General features: G+C 41.0%; 1 protein-coding gene across 5 annotated transcripts in view; it reads left to right on the top strand.

The window, feature by feature from the left end:
* Positions 1–20,698, top strand: part of FREM1 (FRAS1 related extracellular matrix 1) — a 167,629-nt gene that overhangs the window by 114,860 nt on the left and 32,071 nt on the right. For 4 of the 5 annotated variants that reach the window (XM_077765043.1, XM_077765041.1, XM_077765042.1 and 1 more), the window contains exons 25-27: positions 6,382–6,796; positions 12,972–13,173; positions 13,887–14,031. In XM_077765043.1, the coding sequence (XP_077621169.1) occupies positions 6,382–6,796; positions 12,972–13,173; positions 13,887–14,031 (762 nt within the window). Of the gene's footprint in view, positions 1–6,331; positions 6,797–12,971; positions 13,174–13,886; positions 14,032–20,698 lie in introns of those variants that run through there. The other variant, XM_077765045.1, reaches the window with a different exon arrangement.

Below are 20,698 nucleotides of genomic sequence, written 5' to 3'. Positions count from 1 at the left end.
CTGCTTGCTCCTTTCCATTCCCACTTTCCCCAGTCAATGGTCATGGGACAGTTCGCTGAAGACATTAATGACTCTTTGGAGAAACAAGCATCCCTTCTGGAGAAGCTAGTGAATAAATGCATCTAGATCTCCAGAAATCAAGTTGAAGTATTCATCAGATGGTGGTGATGAGCTGAGAATGAAAAGCAAAATGTCTGTATGTGAGGATTGATGATACTCTAAAATTTTCCTAATTCACAGCCATAGAAAGTCATACTAGATGGCTTTTTAGAAATAATTTGTCCTAGGGATTTTTTAAAATATCTAGATCTTCAAGAGATTTACCAAGAAGACTGATAAAAACACATTCTTAGTTCTCATTCCATCATTCCAGAGAGGTGGCTTTTCTAAGTTCAGTTTTGGGCCAGGAATCTGTAATTTTAAAAGCTCTTGGAGTGGGGAGACGGGGGGGTGGGTGTGGGTGTGTGTGTGTGTGCCTGGATGGCTCAGCCTGTTAAGCGGTTAAGTGTCCCGCTCTTGATTTTGGCTCAGGTCATGAACTTGCAGTTTGTGGGTTTGAACCCCGTGACTGCTCCATGCTAACAGCGTGGAGCCTGCTTGGGATTCTCTCTCTCTCCCTCTCTCTCTCTCTGCCCCTCCCCTGCTTGTGCTCTCTCTCACTCTCAAAATAAAGAAATAAAATTTAAACCACAACAACGAAACAAAAGCTCTCCAGGAGGCTGTGATGCCGCCATGACCAGCAGGCACTGGTCTGGTCCAGTCCATTGTCCCAAGAACATTCTAGGGAGCTTTGGGGATTTCCAGAATCCCTCGTGGGGCCTCCTGGAGACAGAAAGTGAAGGGGCTAAATTGGTGAGGCTCTGGGACCCTCACCCCAATTTACCGATGGAACTTTGTTTTGTTTTGTTTTTATTGTTTTGCACACGGGTTCCTGGGCAGGGTTTTCCTTTAGTACAAACACTGTGGCTCTATTTCCCAAAAACAGTAATGTTGCACTACCAGTGACACAAAGATGCAAACTGATGAGGGTCCGTCTAGAGAGAGGGCAATACATGACGGGGAATCCAGAGTGAGAAGCCATTCCCTTGTCATTCTGTCAATCTCCCTGGTGGTTTCAAGAAAGAAGTCTCAGGCTGGGGCCCATATGTTGGTTTTTTGTTTGTTTGGTTGTTTTTTTTTTTTTTTTACAAATAGTAAAAACCCTATACCCATCAGTCCTCAGTTTGTTCTCAGCATTCAAGAGTCTCTCATGGTTTGCCTCCCTCCCCCTCCCCCACTGTTTCCCCCTTCTTCTCCCCTATGGTCCTCCGTTAAGCTCCTCCTAATCCTCCTATACGTGCAAACATATGGTATCTGTCCTTCTCTGCCTGACTTATTTCGCTCAGCATAACACCCTCAAGGTCCATCCATGTTGCTACACATGGCCAGATTTCATTCTTTCTCTGGGCTCATATGTTTTTAACAGTTCTTCAGTACTAACTGCTTTCCTTTGTAGCAGACAGTGCTGGTTAAAAGGTGTGCTTTTAAACACATTTATTTAAATACAAGAGTGGATTGACATAAAGCAAAGTAGTTAAATAATAAGAGTACGGGTAGTACACGAATATGGCAGAAAGGTGTTGTTTGGATGACTCTAAGACTAGGAGAGAAGGGTTGGAAAACACTGATGTGCGGGAAAGCTAGTCTCGCTTGAATACGTGTAATACATCTGGCAGTGTACTAGACTCTTTTGTGTCCATCCTTTCCCTTACGCCTTACGCCACCACCTCAAGCGAGATGATTTGTTCCCATTTTACACATGAGAAAACCAAGGTTCCAACAGGCGCAGGAAGGCATCTAAGCCGACATAACTGAGTATCAGAGCTGAATTTGGGCTAAGATCTCATTTTGAGGAGATTTCTCCATTGTACCAAAACTTCATGGAGAATATGCACTTGTGGGAAGACGTGTCCTCTATGCATCATTCTGATGTTTGGCCAACAGTTTTACATATTTATGATGGAAGAGCCTAGCATCTGCCCAAGACCCTTGTTTTAATCTTGTCATTTCGCTAACCCAGTCACGGGCTGCTGTGGTGCTTGTCAAGTGGAGCTCAACCAAAGCCGAAAGTCTGTTGTAATGAACGTGTGATCGTGGTGCTTTTTAAAAATGAAATCTGTGCGACCAACCTAATCACCTAAATTTATGTTGCTTGCTGTTAAATCTGGCAAGGAATTTGGCTGGGTAGGAGAGATAAATTCTATGGCAGAGGATTCCCCCCCCTTCTCTTTTTAATGTAAGATACGGCAGAATTAATTAAACGGGGGAGTTTAACGGTCAGATTTTACCTTCTGCAAAAATATTTTGTGAATCATAAATTTCTCCTGCATTGTTTGGTGCTGCTGGCCTGGAAGAAAGATTTGGCAGCACATTCTAGGACAGATGACACCAAGTGATTAGCAAGCTGACTTCAGCTGCTGGCAGTCGGGTACTAAAAGAACATGCTAATGTCCTCCATTTTGACATGCTGGCTGGACTTTTTTTTTTTCTCTCTCTCTTTCCTTCGGAACTGGCTCTATTTATGATTCCATTTTTATCTTTTAAATGCCATGACAGATGGCAGATTCTTCAGCCAACTCTATTGCCAAGAAATGCAGAGAGCCTGAAAGCACCCTGGTAATGGTGAAATCAGACCAGGCAGGCACCCCAAACAGATCTGCGAGTCATTCCCCAAATTTCACGAGAACCGTGGTCATCCTGGCTGTGTCTCTTCTCAGGGGGGGCCTTAATAAAGGAAATTCAACAAAACAGATCCGCAGAGGGAGCTGCTGCCTTGATACCACCAGCTTCTTAACCTTGGGATGGACACCGTCACAGCCATGACACGGTTGTTTTCAAACTTGAAGACATATTTGGGAGGTTTCTTTGGGGGTGGGGGGGAGAGCATTTGGAAGGTCATCTGGTCAACCTTGGCAGACATGAACAGCGCTGACCTTGTTCTGCTAGGCTTATTTTGACTGGGAAGCCAACCATGACCGTTCACCCTGTCTCCGCCTGAGAGCATTTTTCTGCCCGTGACTCGTTTGCATTGTTACTCGTGAAAGTGGAATGGTGTGTGTGATCCAGTCATGGTTAGAAATGTCATCCTTCTCGCCACTGGCTTATTAGCGTTCGGTCAGCACAGACAGCTGCCTCTGTGTCCCAGCTGGGAACACTGGCCTCAGTAAACATATTTCTTACTCTTATCTGGTCCCTGGCTTGCTTGCCCTCATTCCCATCTGTCTGATGGCAGGCTGCCGATTTCCGACGTGGTCAGATCCCCATCATCAGGCAGGGAGGAGTCTGAGATGGGCAGCCCGAATCAGAAGACAACTTCAGTTGTCCTCACGCAGGTCATGCATTTGTAGATTAATGGCAGCCCCCCTGAGACTGAGCTTCGAGGTGTTTTCAGAATTCACTCGCCAGAGAGGAAAGTCAGAATGGCCCCTGTGACTCACTCGAGTCCCCTTTGAACTTCCTTACTATCGATTCCCATCTCTCCCCTCCTTTCCCCTTTCTTCTCTACTCACATCTGACAGGGTGCTTTTAATGGGGCGCAAATTCTTTAATTCTGCTATTTATACTAAAAATGCACGTCCTTTGGCTTAAATTTGTGCTAAACCATAAACCGCTCATTTAAAACTTTCCAAAAGAGTGTAGTTTTGAGATAGGGATCTGATAAGGATGAGAGAACCACTTTATTTGAAATGGGAGACATTAACATGTTTCTGGAGGGGGAGAGTGGAAGAAAGACAAAATGGAGGCATAGAGGGAATATCTCCACCCTGTTTGACTTGGGGTCAGATGATAGATTCCAGGGAGGAAAACTAAAAATAGTAACCGGAAAACAATGAGATAAAAGTACAATTCCATGAAAGGCTTTCCCTGGGAAACAGATTATGATTTTTATCTTAAAAAATGCATATCACTTGACATCTGAAACTGTCAAGGTGACTACAGAGTACAAAGCTGAAAAGCACACAGATAGTTTTCTGGGTACGTTTCTGTTTGCTTTTTTGAAAGTAACTAATTTTGCAAACACTCATGATCCATCAACGACATTGCCCTATTGGCTTAGAACACATTTAGCACATGTTTAGCTTTGCAAAAGAAAAATTGACTGTTTTATTTTAAGGAAACTATGTGAATTTCCTCAATCTGCCATTCTAAAGTTATTATATTTATTGAGACTGTAAACATAATGCTGTGGAGAAGAAACCAGGTTATATTCTTTGCAGGTCAAGGTGTGTGAAACGTCAAAAGTTTGCTTGATTTGTAATATTCCACTTAACAATTTCACTTAGCAAAATAGATTCCTTGTTTTATGCATCACATCGTATTTTCCTTGCAGGTGTTCTTATCAACTAGATAATTAGAAAGCTCAAAGATGTGAGCTTAGTCTTCAAAGTAAAAATCTGTGCTCAGCCAAACTCCTCTTTTCCTTTTTGTCCAGCTGTCCCTTTAGCTGAGCCCTTTGCCTCAGGCAGGCTGAGGCATTGTGCTCCTACAACCTGGTTTCGGGTTCTTTCCTGTTCAAAAGCAAAGCACCAACCCACAAGCCCTGAAGTACAAGACACATTTTACAAAGAATAAAGAACTCATTAGTCAAATTTATCAGATTAGGAAAATAAATAGAAACCTCATATCTTCTCTGAATAAAAAGAAACTGCCAAAGAAAATTCTCACATAATTTAAGGTTATATTCTGCTAAAACATTCTTTTTAGAGATTTTTACATCCGGGGAATATAAGAGTGTATCTCCTCCATGAATATTTCTGGCAACAACAGTACATGGAGAAAAACTGATAGATACAACGCCATGATTATTTCAGAGTATATTTCCTTGGTGTGTGGTGAATTTGTGAATTACATTTGAAAGTAGTGATTTCCTAACTGTTTGGAGCTGCCACAGTGTATTTGGTTTGCTTAATTTCATGATACTCTTAATCGCCCTTCAAACCAAACGTACGCATCGATACATTCTAAAGAGCCCTTCAATTACTTTTATTTTGACTTTGGCAGTGGTGGGTGGCATGTGGTTTAGTGATCAATAAAATCAAAAGCGCATTAGGGTATCATACATCCAAGGTCGTGTGAGAGATTTTGCTTACTTTGAATTGATATCATTTAAGCTTTCTCTTCACCATTCTGCAGGGGCGCTCAGGTACACAGGTCTGTCTTTGTGGTCTGTTAAACAGTCCTGTATTAAAAACTCTGCNCTGACCCTCCCCTGCTCATGCTGTCTCTCCCTCTCTCTCTCTCTCTCTCTCCTAGAAATAAATAAAAAACATTAAAAAAAAAACAACTCTGCAAAAGCAGAAAATGTGGGGTCAAACAACCTGGTTCTAATCACAGCTCTGTCTCCTGCCTGCCTTATAATCTCCCACCACATTCCTTACTTTCTGCTGTACTTTTTTCTCTTTAAGCCAGGAAGGTAATTTTTGTCTAGCATAAGTCTCATATATACTGTAAAGGGAAAATATAGAAGCACAAGAAAAATGTAAGGGATTAGAGCATCACATGATATTTTAAAGTTGGATGGTCCTTAGCAATCATGTGGTCCATCTTTTACTTTACAGAAGAGTGAAAATGAGGCCCAAAAAGGTGAGATGAGTTAGGCTCATGGCTGAGTAATGTGATTTGCCTGTGAAAAATTTACTGTGAAAATACATGAATAAAATGAAATAGCCAAAATCAGCCACTGGATTGGCCCCCAATTATCAGTCTTAAAAGCTTGGCTTATTAAGTGCCTACAAGGATAATATAGTTGCAAGATTATGAATATATAAAAAGGGCATACTCTTCAAACTCATGCAGTGAGTCTACTTGTATGTGAAATTCCTATGTGGGGCAAGGAATTCTACTAAACATTGACTATACTAAATTCTGATGAGTCTGAAGAATACCGTTGGCAGAATTAGCCTACTCTATCACATGAGTCTGCCACCAGTGTGGTGTTTTTTTTTTGTTTGTTTGTTTGTTTTTGAGAGAGAGAGGGAAAAGAGAACACGTGTGCCCCTAGGGGAGGGATAGCACAGAGCCTGACCCTCAGAAACTGTGAGATCATGACCTGAGCCAAAATCAAGAGTCAGATGCTTAACTAATCGAGCCACCTAGGTGCCTCTGCCACCGAGGTTGTTGAGAGAGTACTTTTGGGTCTAGAATGTTGTACGTAGTTTGTGTGTTACTTAGCGACTGGTTTAATGGCTAAAACAGCATCCTTCTGAAAAATCTGCCCTTCAGTCTTCATTTGAGCCCCAACAGGACATGTTGTTGAATAAAGGTGTGTATTGTTATCATTTCATTTCGGTAGATGGTGACACAAGATCCCATGCTGAAGGCTGCCTTGCCTCTCTTTGCCAGATTCATCGTCAGCAATGGGCTGCAGACCAAACACGGGGTGTTTAAGATCACACTGGAGACCGTGGACAGAGCCTTACCCGTGGTGACCAGGAACAGGGGGCTGAGACTGGCCGAGGGGGGCATGGGCCTGCTTTCCCCTGACCTCCTCCAGCTGACTGACCCCGACACCCCAGTGGAGAACCTCACCTTTGTGTTGGCCCAGCTCCCACGACACGGCCAGCTTTACCTGCGGGGGACAGTGTTGCTTCGGCACAACTTCACTCAGCAGGATGTGGACAGCAGGAATGTGGCCTACAGGCACTTGGGAGGGGACTCGCAGGTTGACTGCTTTACTTTTGTGGCCACAGATAGGACAAACCAAGGCTTTGTTGTGGACGGGAGAGTGGGACAAGAACCTGTTACATTCACCATCCAGGCAAGTATGACAAATCCACAGTTCATTGCCACAGATGTAGAGTAAACGACTTTAGGGAGAATGATTTCCTCCTTTCCTTCCTTCTTTTATTCACCTATGCACCATGTAGTGTGTCTGTAGCATGCCAGGCACTAAGCAAGGCACCAGGCATGTTAATACATGTGGTCCCTGCATGCAGGCTAATGACCAAGAGTCTGCGATAGGACAGAAAGGAACAGGAAACATGAGCTCTGGGGTCAGACTTGACTGGGTTGGAATTTCTATTTGCCATTTGTTAGCTGTGTGACCTTACGAGAGTCTTTTAACTCTTCTAACTCAACCTTTCTTCCTTTGAAAACCATCCCGTACAGCATCATGGGAATGAGATCAGGTTACATATCCAAGGTGCTAGTATATTGCCTGAAATATATTAGATAGATACTCAATATCTTGTAACTACTGTTGTAATATCTAACTACCATTACGATGGTACTTAGTGGTCCACATCATCTGTCGGCATTTTAATGGTTTTCGGTTAAACATGAAAACTTACGAGGCAGCATCGATATGATACGTGAACTAATGATGAGAGAAATAGTTGCAGCAGTTACAAGTTTTGTAATGTTAACTTCAGGGCAGACCCACTTTATGTAAATCTCATTTCCTTCTCATGAAAAGGGAAGTGTTGTGGTCTCCACTTAATAGGTGTTCAGAAACTCACAAGTTAAATAACTTGATCAAAACCAAATAAAGACCTCCAGTCTTTCTGACCCCAAATTCTGTGTCCTTTCTCTGCCACATTTGTGTTGCCTAGTAGCATGATTTTTGGAGGCCATCGTGTGTTTTTCTGTTTTTAGTCAAAACACATCAAGCATGTTCTGTTTCTTAAATCCTTCAATCCACTCTCCTGGGATATAGTTTATCCTGTTCTACAGCCTTCCACCAACAGTGAGAAAGATAAACCTGTGTGTTACTTGAGGATTATGTAAAATAATCATAATTTTCCCTTGCTCTTTAGTCTCTCTGTTGGTCAGGGTTTTCCAGAGAAACAGCACAGACAAGATGTATATATAAGAGAAGAGGAGAGAAAAGAGAAAGAGAAAAATATTTATTTTTGGAAGTTGGCTCACAGTTGTGGGGTCTGACATGGCCAAAATCTGCAAGGCAGGCCAGGAGGATGGAAATTCCAGCAGGAAGTGATGTTGCGGTCTCGATCCCAAAGGCAGTCTGGAGGCAGAATCGCTTCCTTGCCAGGGGACCCCAGTCTTCTTGTCTCTGAAGGTCTTCACCAGATTGGATAAGTCCCACCCACACTGTGGAGGGGAATTTGCTTTACTCAAAGTCAACAGACTGAAATGTTAATCACAACCAGAAAATACCTTCACAGCAACATGTAGCCTGCTGGTTGACCAAACGAGCATCCTAGCCAGGAACTTTGACACATAAAATTAACCATCACAGTCTCTTATCTGAGGTGGGATTTGAATAGAAAGGTGGTGAGTCATGTTAACATGGAGTGGATGCTGGATGAGTCTTGGTCTCTAGGAAGGTCCAGAAAATGTCATGAACTTATGATGGACTGATATCATTGACACAGCATGAAAGAAGTATTTTGTATGTAGTAAAATTATGTTCCTTTAATTATATGTTTTAATTGTTATTTGTCTTATTCCAGTCTCCAGTCTATTAATATGTTTTTTCCTGACTCCTGACTCGCCCCCCTAGGTAGAGAAATGTCATTGTGCTGTCCAATCAGTAATACTTTTCTGGGTCTATTTGGCTGCAAATCTGTAGGAGTTATACATTCTAAGTACAGGCGTAAGAGTTCTTTCTACCCTCAGAGAAGAGAAGGAAAAGGGAGTAGAATTTAGAAGTATCGGAACTTAAATCAGTGCTGTCCCAACAGTTACAACACTCTTCTTACAGAACATGGTTATTATAAGAGAGTGATCTCTTTAAAGTTGCAGAATTAGTGATAGGAAAATGTTGTATATACACTGGGAAAGTCCTTTTTCATCCAAAGTACAAGGTTTTCTTTGCCAGAAAATACAATTGTGTATAGACGAGGAAAGCCTCAGACTTTCTCCCGTAATTTCCCTGAATTGTCTTGTCTTTCTGAGCAGAGAGGACAAGCAGTTTAGGAAGTAAGAGACTGATATCCCTCAGTCTCTTGCCTTCAAGAGGTTTTTTGGTAAGACAATATGATGTCAACTACCACTAACTCATGAGTTGGTCCAGATCAGTTCCCCAAGTGGGGGTGTACTACCCATAGGGTCCCAACCCAGGTAACTGAGGGCAAAGCCAGTGGGCTTAACAAGTGCAAAACAGGCATGTTTCCCTGATATCAGGGTGCACAACTTGAACTTCACACTGTAGGAAATCATGTCGGTCTAAGCAAGATACTGCAGTCTTGCTCCAGTGATTCCTGTACTCTCCCCTCAACGGGGACGCACCTGGCGGCGAGGGAGAAAGGACCAGTGTTGCTGCTTTCTATGGTTTATGCCTGTCTGAGATGATTTTTAGTGAGTCCAAGACAAATTATCAAAGGATGTAGCCTTCTTTTCTTTAAAAAAAAATGTCTTGGACTCCAGTATTTTAAAACGCTAAGCCAAAAGACCTGTTTTTGAAGAAACCAGAAGTTGAATGAGATGAAGGCAATTAGGACCAAAGACACAATAGTGGACCATGTAATCAGAGTTTACTTTTGTTTGTTTGTTTGTTTGTTTGTTTGTTTGGAGAGGGAGAAAGGGTGAGTGGGGAAGAGGGGGCAGAAGGAGAGAGATAATCCCAAGCAGGTTCCACGCTCAGCTCGAAGCCTGACGTGAGGCTCAATCTCACAACTGTGAGATCATGACCTGAATCAAAATCAAGAGTTGGACACTCAACTGAATGAATCACTGAGGTGCACCCTCCCCGCTAAACTTAAATGTTAATATATGTATTTTAAAGTTTACTTATTTACTATGAAAGAGACAGAGAGAAAGAGAGAGAGAGAGAGAGAGAGAGAGAGCGAGCAGCGGGGAGGACAGAGAGAGGGAGAGAGAATCCCAAGCAGGTTCCACACTGCCACACTCTCAGTGTGGGGCTCAAACTCACAAACCATGAGATCATGACCTGAGCCAAAATTTAGAATGGGACTTAACCAACTGAGCCACCCAGGCTCCTCAAATATTAATATTTTTTAAAAACAAATGATTACTACCAGCATTTATTCCTTTTGCAATACTTCTGTTTTTACAGAAAATATGTGTTTAAAAAAACCCACACCTACACTCAGCTGGTTATAATGTTGAGGATTTCTTACATGGTTTTAAGCATTTTTATTTTTTCCATGTCTGGCATACTCCAACTGGCCATCCTGGATAGGAGTTTCTCCGCCAAAAGGCCATGATCATGATTTGAGTCCCCATCTCCCACCCAAGTGCATAGCTCTGAGGTTGTTGTCCATACCTTTTAGGAGAAGAGAATGACTGTAACTTTTGAAAATTGGTGTTGCTTTTTTCCTTTATAAAGTAATTATTTATTGTAAAGAATTCATAAGCTACAGAAAAGGACAAGAAAAAATCCTTCCCAATCATACCACTCAAAGATAACTAATTTTATCAGGCACCTGGGTGGCTCAGTGTGTTGAGTGTTTGGCTCTTGATTTCAGCTCAGGTCATGATCCCTGGGTCATGGGATTGAGCCCTGCATAGGGCTCCGTGCTGGGCATGGAGCCTGCTTAGGACTCTGTCTCTCTCTGCCCCTCCCCTGCTTGTGCACTTTCTCTCCGGAGGATACTTATGTCCTGTCAAGTATATTGCCTGTTTCCACTCTTCATTATATTATAAAAATTTCCTAATGTCACTAGATCTTTCTCAAAAATATAATTTTTAAAGGTTAAATAGCATTCAGTGTCAGGTAGAGATGGTTTATAAATCTCTTGGACTTCTATTTTATGGATTTTTAAAATTGTTATTAAAAATTATATTTTTGTGAATATATAGACACACATTTTTATACACATCTAATCATTTCTGCAGGACATACATAAAAAAGTGAAAGTTTTGGATCAAAGTTTATATACATTAAAAAATTTTTAATGTTTATTTATTTTTGAGAGAGAGAGAGACAGAGTGTGAGTGGGGGAAGAGCAGAGAGAGAGGGAGACAAAGAATCTGAAGCAGGCTCCAGGCCCTGAGCTGTCAGCATGGAGCCCACCATGGGGCTTGAACCTATGACCTATGAGATCATGATCTGAGTTGAAGTCGGATGCTTAACTGACTGAGCCACCCAGGAGCCCCGACGTTTTAAATATATATATACAAAACTTGTCTGCAGAAAATTTTCACCACTACCAGCAAAATGTAAAAACCTCTGTTTCTCCAAATAGTTACCAACATAATGTATGATTGTTTTTTTTTTAATGTTTATTTATTTTTGAGAGAGAGAGAGACAGACAGACAGACAGAGCTCAAGCAGGGGAGGGGCAGAGAGAGACGAAGACACAGGATCTGAAGCAGACTCCAGGCTCTGAGCTGTCAGCACAGAGCCCGACGCAGGGTTCAAACCCACGAACCATGAGATCATGACCTGAGCCAAAGTCGGAGGCTTAACCGACTGAGCTACCCAAGCGCCCTGATTATTTTTGTTAATTAAAAAAAAAAACAAAAACTTGCCAACTTGAGAGGGAAAAAAATACTTGATTGTTACAAAATTCCATGATGCGTGGATATTTCCATGAATGAAGAATAATATTTCCCCCACCCAATTAAAAAATTGTTTAAAACAGGTTTGTACAAGTAAATGCTTACAGAATTTTGTCTGTGTCTGTATGAACATATATGTGAACAGAAATGGTATTATAGTCATCTCTTATTCTGCAAGTTACTGTTTTTTTCTTTACCAGTTAACACTAAGTTGTGGAAATTATATATTATCAGTTCCTTCTACCTCTGTTTTTTAAAATAGCTGAATAATAGCTTATTGTATCATACTATCCAAAAAATATTTATATAGTCTTGTCATGGCATTTATTCTTTACTTTGCTAGTGTGAACCAAGATTTCCAACAGTATCCTTTTTGGGTAAGTGAAGTTGAGAATTGAATGGCTAGGAGTAAGAGGAATGGAGATCGTGTTCCCGTACTTGATGTCTAGTCTCAGTGAACTGTGCTAATTCCTTCAAATTTGCTCCTTCCCTAACCTACAACGGTCATGTGCAAGATGGATGAAGCTTCATACCAGACCTGAATGAGGCCCTTTGCAGTGTTTGAACCTATATGCCTCTTTCACTGATGAGTAATTGCTCCTCCACTGTCTTCGCAAATTGAGCCTACCTGTTTAGTTACCTGGTTCTCATCCTTAGTGGAACAAATACGCAAACGCTTACAAATAATCACCTTTCAGGGACCCTGGGTGGCTCAGTCAGTTAAGTGTCTGACTTCCGCTCAGGTCATGGTGTCACAGTTGGTAAGTTTGAGTCCTGCATCAGGCTCTGTGCTGACGGCTCAGAGCCTGGAGCCTGCTTCAGATTCTGTGTCTCCGTCTCTCTGACCCTCCCCCACTCACACTCTGTGTGTCTCTCTCAAAAATAAATAAACATCAAGAATAATAATAATCACCTTTCATTTTTTCTTACGATTTCTAATTTTTACACCACATTTTTGTCATTTGAACAAAGATGTGCCAAAAAATATTCAATGCATTTGTGATGCATATCCTCATGTATATCTTTATAACCTTATTTCTGTATATCACCAAACACTGGGAAAATTGAAAATTCCTCCTGTGGAGCTAACTTGAAGTTTGCAATACAATTCTTGGATCAATTTTAATGTATTCAGTCAACAAATATTCCTTGAGCTGCTGTCATGGTTCAGGTAATGTGCTGGGTGCAGGGAATGGGGTGCGGAGGAAGGTAGGTGTGGAGACATAATGTCGGCCGTCAGAGAGCTTATGTCCTAATTGGAGAGTCAGACAATGGACAATTCACAAAGCTGAGTCAAAATTTACAAAGGCAAGTTAGCCTCTCTTCCAGGCACTGTGATATTTACTGAGGATATTGTGAACAAGCCAGTCTTTAGCAGAAATTAACAAATGAGGAAAATAAATAATCTGAGATTTGGGATAGATTATCTTTGTTAACTCTTAAGATCCTACGTTGCTTGGAGATGAGAAGCCTTTGTATGAAATTGTATGTAATCATTGATCACCCAGGTTGACCAGTTGGACAAAACAGCCCCCCATATCACACTCCTGCATTCCCCTTCTCAAGTGGGGCTCCTGACAAATGGTTGTTACGGGATTTACCTCACTTCCCATGTGTTGAAGGCATCAGACCCTGACACTGATGACGACCTGATCATCTTTAAAATTTTACGAGGCCCCCGACATGGACGTCTGGAGAACACAACAACAGGTACGGCCTTCCTTAATCCTTGTAATTGCTCATCTTAAAATACCCAGTCACTGGCAATGCTAGAGAGTAATTTAATTAAGTGTAGGCCCAGTTGGTAAACAGCCCCAGGGCTTACTGATAGATGCAGTTTATAAATCAATGCTGGTGCTAAGGAGGGTTTGAGACCGAACTTCCCTAAATTCATCTTGAGTGGGAGAACCAAACACTGATATGCTGCTGTTTATTGCTTATAATTCTTTTTCTCAGTCAGATTGTAATATAGTCAGTGTCAGGACAAAATTCATATTTGTGAGTAATTTTTTTTAAATCAGGAATTCTAAATGATATCTGTTCATGAAACAACAACGACAAAAACTGGGAGGGGTAGAATGGTTTCTCTGGATTCTAATTATTTTGCTTCATGAAGACAATGATCAAAATATGTCACTAAAAAGAATGGCACAAAATTAGATATTTTATGACTGTATCTTCCTACTTCCCCTCTATTTTTATATTTTCTTTAAGGTCCAATGTTTCTGAGCCAAAGTAAATTCTAAAGCTAATTTAATTTTATTGCATACGAGTTTTAAGATACTTGCAATAATGTTCATTTCTTTAAAAATGTATACTTTGGCTGTTTTGAAAGCTGTGCTTAAAATAGGCATACAATTTATCAACTTTTATTTAGTATTTTGCTTGATTCCTTGTGAAATTTATTCATTTCTTTTTTACAGGTGAACTTATCCGTGAGAAATTTATCCAAAAGGACTTAAACAGCAAGACCATTCTTTATATCATAAACGCATCTTTGGAAATTAATTCAGATATCCTGGAATTTCAAATCATGGACCCAACAGGGAACTCGGCTGCTGCTCAAACGTAAATTATTTTGCTTATTCAATGGTCCTGTATATATACTCTCCAGAATGTATCTGATAATGAAGGTGAAATATTCATTTTCCAACAAAATATGAAGATCTGTTGGTAGGCCATTTTAGAAGCTCATAGAATTTATTTTTGAGAAAGAAATGTTCTTTCTCGTGTGTGATAATAGGAAAGTCAGTAGTCATACCGAATATGAGAATATTAGAAAGTTAAGTTATATAGTGCTGGCTCGATCATGTTACTCATGTAAATGCTTACACTTCCACACGCAGACACCCAGAAGTTTCTGTCTGGACAATTCGCTAACATCCAGGACTGAGTTTGCAGGCTCATGTACAACTCAGAGCAAGAGGTCCCTCTAGGACTGTGTTAGTAACCAGAGTCTTCTAAAATACCTACAGCAGGAAAGACAGGGTAGTTACGAAGTGTTAGAAAACATCTCTTCCCTTCCAAAGAAACCAAAAACCCAACTGACTACTTGTGACCACATCTCTAAGCTAATAAACCTATCGCGGGTGAGATGAAGACAGTGTAAAGGGGAAAATAGGCAAGTATTAAGTGACACTTAGAAACGTATAGAATGTACAACCAACAGAGTAACAAATCCTCTCAATTAAGAAGATGAACAGACTATCGTAATATTTCTGACTGGCCCCTGTTCTAAATTTCTCTTGAGTGTATAACCTTGAATAACTTACCAGGTAGCAGATACTCACAGAAAGATTAATTATAGATCAATTCTCCTTGTGCTATGTTTTTCTTTTGAATTTGGACACCCTTTCCAGTCACCTCATAGAAAAGTCGCTCATTTATCCTAGTTTCTGTATTCGTTGTCACCTAGTCAAGCTACATGTCATAAGCTAGGACAGCCCCCTTATGGATTTTTTATGTCAGAATATAGACAGAGGAAGAAAACAAATTCGCCTCTCTTGTTTCCAGTCTGTCTTTTTCTGACCCTAAATTGTAGTTCCAATATTTGCCAGCAGAGGTCTCTATAGTCATTGTTAGAAAAATGTGTTTGCTTAACAAAATTCATTCCGAGTCCCACCTCCATGCCCTGGTATAAAGTACCTGTCCAGATTCATAACCTCCCCAGATTTTTATTGAGTGACTATTATATGCCAGGTTCACAGTACTAGAAGCTGGGAAATAGGCATGAACAAGGAAAACCTGGGCCCTGACATTAACATATAATCATGAGGTTATATAACTCAAATGGATGACCACCACCCATTAAACTGATCTTGTCCGAGAGAAATGACTCCTTGGCATTACCATCCTTAGAGAAAATATATTACCACAGTGCAATTTCAGGCAAATGTCTTCCAATTCTCAAGAAAATGAAACAAAAATCCTGCTCCAAAAATCATTAATAAATTGATTACATTTGCTTTTTATTTTATTTTTAAAAAAATATTTATTAACTTAAGTACTCTCTACACCCAACATGGAGTTTCCGCTCAAGACCCTGAGATCCAGAGTCACATGCTCTTCTGACTGAGCCAGCCAGGGGCCCCTACGTTTGCTTTTTTAAAATTTTTCTTTATTTTTTTAAAGCACTTGCTTTTTTATTTTTATTTATTATTTTTATTTTTAATGTTTATTTATTTTGAGAGATAGAAGGGGGGGAGGGGCAGAGAGAGAAGGAGACCCAGAATCTGAAGCAGGCTCCAGGCTCTGAACTGTCAGCACAGAGCCTGAAGCGGGGCTCAAACTCACGAACCCCGAGATCATGATGACCTGAGCTGAAGTCTGACACTTGACCGGCTAAGCCACCCCAGCCCCCTGCCTGCTTTTTAATAGTTCGACTAAAGAACAGGAGTATTGATCAGACTTGCTGTTGACCAAATGCTAACTACTCCTCCTCCACCTGTTAACATAGCATGGCTGACGGAATTTTTTTTCTCCTGCACTGGTGCTAGATTGGTACTGTTTCAATTACACACCCTTTCATTCCTCATTGTTACAAAGGACATTGCTTTTGAAGATGATTTGTGTTTTAAAAGAATTCTCAAATTCATAGGAGAATCACAGAACAATTTATAATCTTAACCAAGGCTATTTTAAATAGACTTCCACTTCTGTGGTATCTGTGTTCATGTACCTTGCTGAAGATATTTCTATTTCAGCTCGAAATAGTGGGAACCAGTAGAACAAGATGACACAAAATGTGCCTACCAACGGTGAACGCGGAAGTAATTTTGATTTGATTCCGACACATATTACATTGCTTTCTTTAGAGTGGTAGGGGGAGAGAGAAATTACTCAGAATTTCTGTTCATAATTTGTTAATGGTATAGCTGTCCCTCACCTCATTTGTAAGTAGATGTTTTTGGTTCAAGATGCATATCATTCCAATAAGAAACAATTTTGTAAGTAGTCATCTATCTTTCCAAAACAGCCCACAAGAACCTAGTTACAAATACAGTGTTTACTACAGACATTTGCAGTACAATTGTCCACAGCTCTGTTCCCTTACTCTTCATTTTAACATCACAACCACCTATGAGTTAGGTACCCTCATAATCCAGAATCTGTAGGTGTGAAAACTGAAGAATGGAGATGAGAGGTGACTTTTCAAAGCTCATGCAACTAATTAGGGAAGGAGCTGGGATTCAGGCCCGGGAAGGATGGTTCTAGTGTCCATGGTCTCCCTCATTGCACTAATGAACTTCTTGCCCACTCTTTAATGTTTTTTAACATTTATTCATTTTTGAAAGACAGAGCTCAGGCAGGGGTGGCGCAGAGAGAGAGGGGGGACACAGAATCCGAAGCAAGCTCTAGGCTCTGAGCTGTCAGCACAGAGCCTGACGTGGGGCTCAAACTCACAAACCCCAAGATCATGAGACGAAGTTGGAAGCTTAACCACTGAGCTGCCCAGGGCGCCCAGCTTCTTGTCCACTCTTAACAAGTCTGCTAAAGTGGCCTGTGGGAAAAGGAGTGACAGATATCTCTCTCTTCTTTCTTTCCAGTCATTGGCCACCCAGACAACAAGAAAGAAGGAATATTTACTCTTCAAGGACTTTAAGTTTTAGGTTGTTTTTTAAAAATAAATTACAGCTATTAATATTAATGTGCACTCCCCATCAAACCCACTGGGAATTATGATATAGATAACAAATCATAAGCCAGCAGACTTAGAGTCAAGGAACAAAAGAACAGGGCTGGAGCTTTGGGTATGCCATTGACCTAGGTGATTGTGCAAGCCTTAGTTATCTCATCTGTCAAATGACGGTCAATACTACAATCCGTTTAGAGAAAGAAACGAGATAAAGCATGTGAGAGCATCTTGTATATTTAAAGTCCTTGACAAATGTGACTTGCAGTGGGGATTGCTGTTGTTCATTCATATGAGTACAAGATTGATTGTTTGAAGAAGTATCCCGGGGACATTTGGTGGCCAGCTAAAGCCCATCTCTAATTAGACATCAATTCTGGGATGACTCACAAAGTAAATAATCAATATGCTTATTAATCAATAAGCGAAGTCTTGTATAATCTTGTGTTCTTGTTTGGCTGAGACAGGACTAATAGATTAATATTCCATGCATTTGGAGGGGGTGAAAACCTGTAATAAAGCTCAAGGGACCACGGGGTGCAATCTGGAGCAGAAAGGAGGCTCTTTTAAAAAAAGCAAGAAGGACCCATGTTCAGTGGGATTGCTCAGGATCTTGATTGCTAGTAAGTTTTTTGCTTTTGTGACATTTCTATTGTGACGTTTCTGTAGAATATCAATTCTGAAGGGTCATTAGATATTCCATTAGAAAAGGTGTTAGGATGGGGTGCCTGGGTAGCTCAGTCAGTTAAGCGTCCAACTCTTGGTTTCAGCTCAGGTCATGATCTCCGTGGTTTTTGGGATCAAGCCCCGCACTGAGCCCTGCATCGGACTCTGAACTGATAGCGTGGAGCCTGCTTGGAATTCTTTCCTTCCTCTCTCTCTGCCCCTCCCCTGCTCACATACTCACTCTCTCTCTCAAAATAAATAAATAAACTTAAATAAAATAAAGTGAAAATGCAATTTAAAAAGGCATTAGGAAATCTTGACTTAATCAAGTTGTTACTAGCTAGCTAGTTTGTATGCTGTTTAACTGTGTCACAACCCAGAATTATGGAGAAGCTTTGATGAGGGGGAGTCTGTGAGACAGGGATACAGTGTGTAGCGTATCTCTGCTTGATTTGACTATAGAACCACCACCACCCCACCCTGGAATAGCTCACAGAACATATTTCTCATGGAATACATTTGGGGGATATTTTATCGTAAATAGACATTATTTTATAACACTAAAATCCATGGAAATTTGCATAAAGATTTCGATTTGGCTAAGTGCCTACATTTCAGGCACAGTGCTAGGTGCTCTCCCATATGTTGTCTGATTTAATCTGCAAAATGCAATCCTCTGAGGGTGATTAGGAAATCAGGCCCCAAGCATTTAGGTAATTGGGCACAAGTCACTAAATGAATGAGTGGCAGAGCTGAAGGTGAACCCTGACCTCACGACCTCAAAGTGAGTACTCATCTCATTAGCTTGTGCTTTGGCGTGACTTCCTCACACGCCACACCTGTCCTGTAGCCCCACTCCTCTCTCAGGATGGTCTGCAGCGCCCCCAAACTCAGCTACAAGGTCTCCACTCTCAGGATGGTCTGCAGAGCCCCCAAACTCAGCTACAAGGTCTCGCTCTGTTCATCAGAAACACCTTTGCAGCCCACAGATGCGGCCGACTTCTGAGTGAGGCAGTTTCTTAACACATTTTATACATTGACCTCTTTCATGTGCCCACTGAGGGGAAAAAGTGATCTTCAAAAGAAAGGTTGACCCTTGCTGGAGTTCTTCATAACTCTGGGCTGCGTCTCCAGCTGCTGCATGACTCCAAGGAGGAATTCTTCTCCTCCCTCTGGCTACCCTTACTCATTCTTGGCTTTAAAAGAGAAGGGACAAAGAGATCAAACCAAAAAAGAATTTCTAACAGGCACACTCTGCAACTTTTATGAAACACCTTGCAGGGGAAGAGGTTGAAACTATTGGAAACGAAAGCTTTCACGTTATACCTGCAAGCCAGGCCTTAAAGTGTTTGTCTCCAGGTAGATCTAGGAAAGCACAAAGGAAGGGAAGGCAAATGGCACTTATTAAGTACCCACTGTGTACAGGTGCTTTATACACACTAACGAATTTTAATTTTCATCATTTCACAGGAACATAATTCTCCTCATTTTAAACATATTAAAAACCGAGGCCTAGGGAGACTGGGTAGCTGACCATAATCACACACTAATAAGTGGTTAAGATGTGTCTGACTCCAAAGCACTTGTTTTGGGTACTCACTGTTCTGTCTCCTGGCTAAACACCGTTTTCTCATTGCCACGGGAGAAAGACTCAAAAACACAGGTGTTCATAGCATTAGATTATGGAGATTAATAGCATCCTCTTTGAATTGATAAGTTTTAGAACACTTAGAAAAATATTTTTTAGGGGCGCCTGGGTGGCTTAGTTGGTTAAACGTCCGACTTTCGCTTAGGTCATGATCTCGCGGTTCGTGGGTTCGAGCCCCGCATCGGGCTGTGTGCTGACTGCCAGCTCAGAGGCTGGAGCCTGTTTCAGTCTGTGACTCCCTCTCTCTCTGACCCTCCCCTGCTCACGCTGTCTCTCTCTCTCTCTCCTAGAAATAAATAAAAATATAAAAGAAAAATATTTTTTAGCCTTTCAATTTCCTTAAGTCACATGACACTTGATTATAAATGAAGATCTAGTCGTAAGAATAATTTACTCACAATTTTTGCTCCTATAAAACCTGTCACTGAGAAACTCAGAATACTTAATGAGTATTCATTAAGGCTCATTTAACCCCTTTGAAGTACAGACTCATCATTATTTACTTTGGGAAGTGAGGAAACTGAGGCAAAGAGCAGCTGAGTACCTTTTCCACACACTCTTGTTAACCTAGATTAATGTCCCAGATCCCAAACTGGGGTTTTAATCCCAAGAGTTTCTTTCAGTTCATTGTTCCTTCATCTAAATGATTTAAGTAGCTGCAAGGTGAAATGTCAGAAAGTATATATATTTTTTACTCTGCCGCAACGCTGTCTGTAATTTGGGCCAGATAAGTCTTTGTCATGGGCTTGGGGAGCACTGAGGGCAGGCTGCTTTTCCTGGGTATTGTAGGATGTTTACAGCATCCTTGGTCTCTACCCACCAGACGCCGCTGTCACCCCATTCCCAACTGTGACCATCAGTGCTGTCTCTCGACATTGTCAAATGTAGAGAATCCTGCACATATCTTAGCAATACCAAAGACGTGTGTTAAGAAATCATGCTTTATAACAGAATGCTCTTTTATCAACACCATCTTTCTCAATACACTTCTAAAATACAGTAGTAGCTAAAGAAACCAGAGTAAGGGCCAGAAAGAACACGTGATGATCATCTAGCCTGGAGATTTTTTCAAATTTTATGATTTAATATCAGTTAATAGGGCTGTGGAGAAAAAGGCTTTCAGTGGTCAATTTAACCTGGGAAACAGTGGCTACAAAATATTTCTTCATTCATTTAACAATTATCTATTGAGCACTTACTATTTTCTGGTCACTCTCCAGGGGACTTGGAAATGTATCCATGAACGAAAGACCCCTGTTTACTTTGGAACATACCTCATATCTAAATAA

The sequence above is a fragment of the Crocuta crocuta genome, unplaced genomic scaffold (genome assembly GCF_008692635.1).
Source record: "Crocuta crocuta isolate KB4526 unplaced genomic scaffold, BGI_CrCroc_1.0 scaffold687, whole genome shotgun sequence".
NCBI lineage: Eukaryota > Metazoa > Chordata > Mammalia > Carnivora > Hyaenidae > Crocuta > Crocuta crocuta.
The sequence above is the reverse complement of the archived record's forward strand: the minus strand, read 5'-3'. Positions and strand labels throughout refer to the sequence as shown.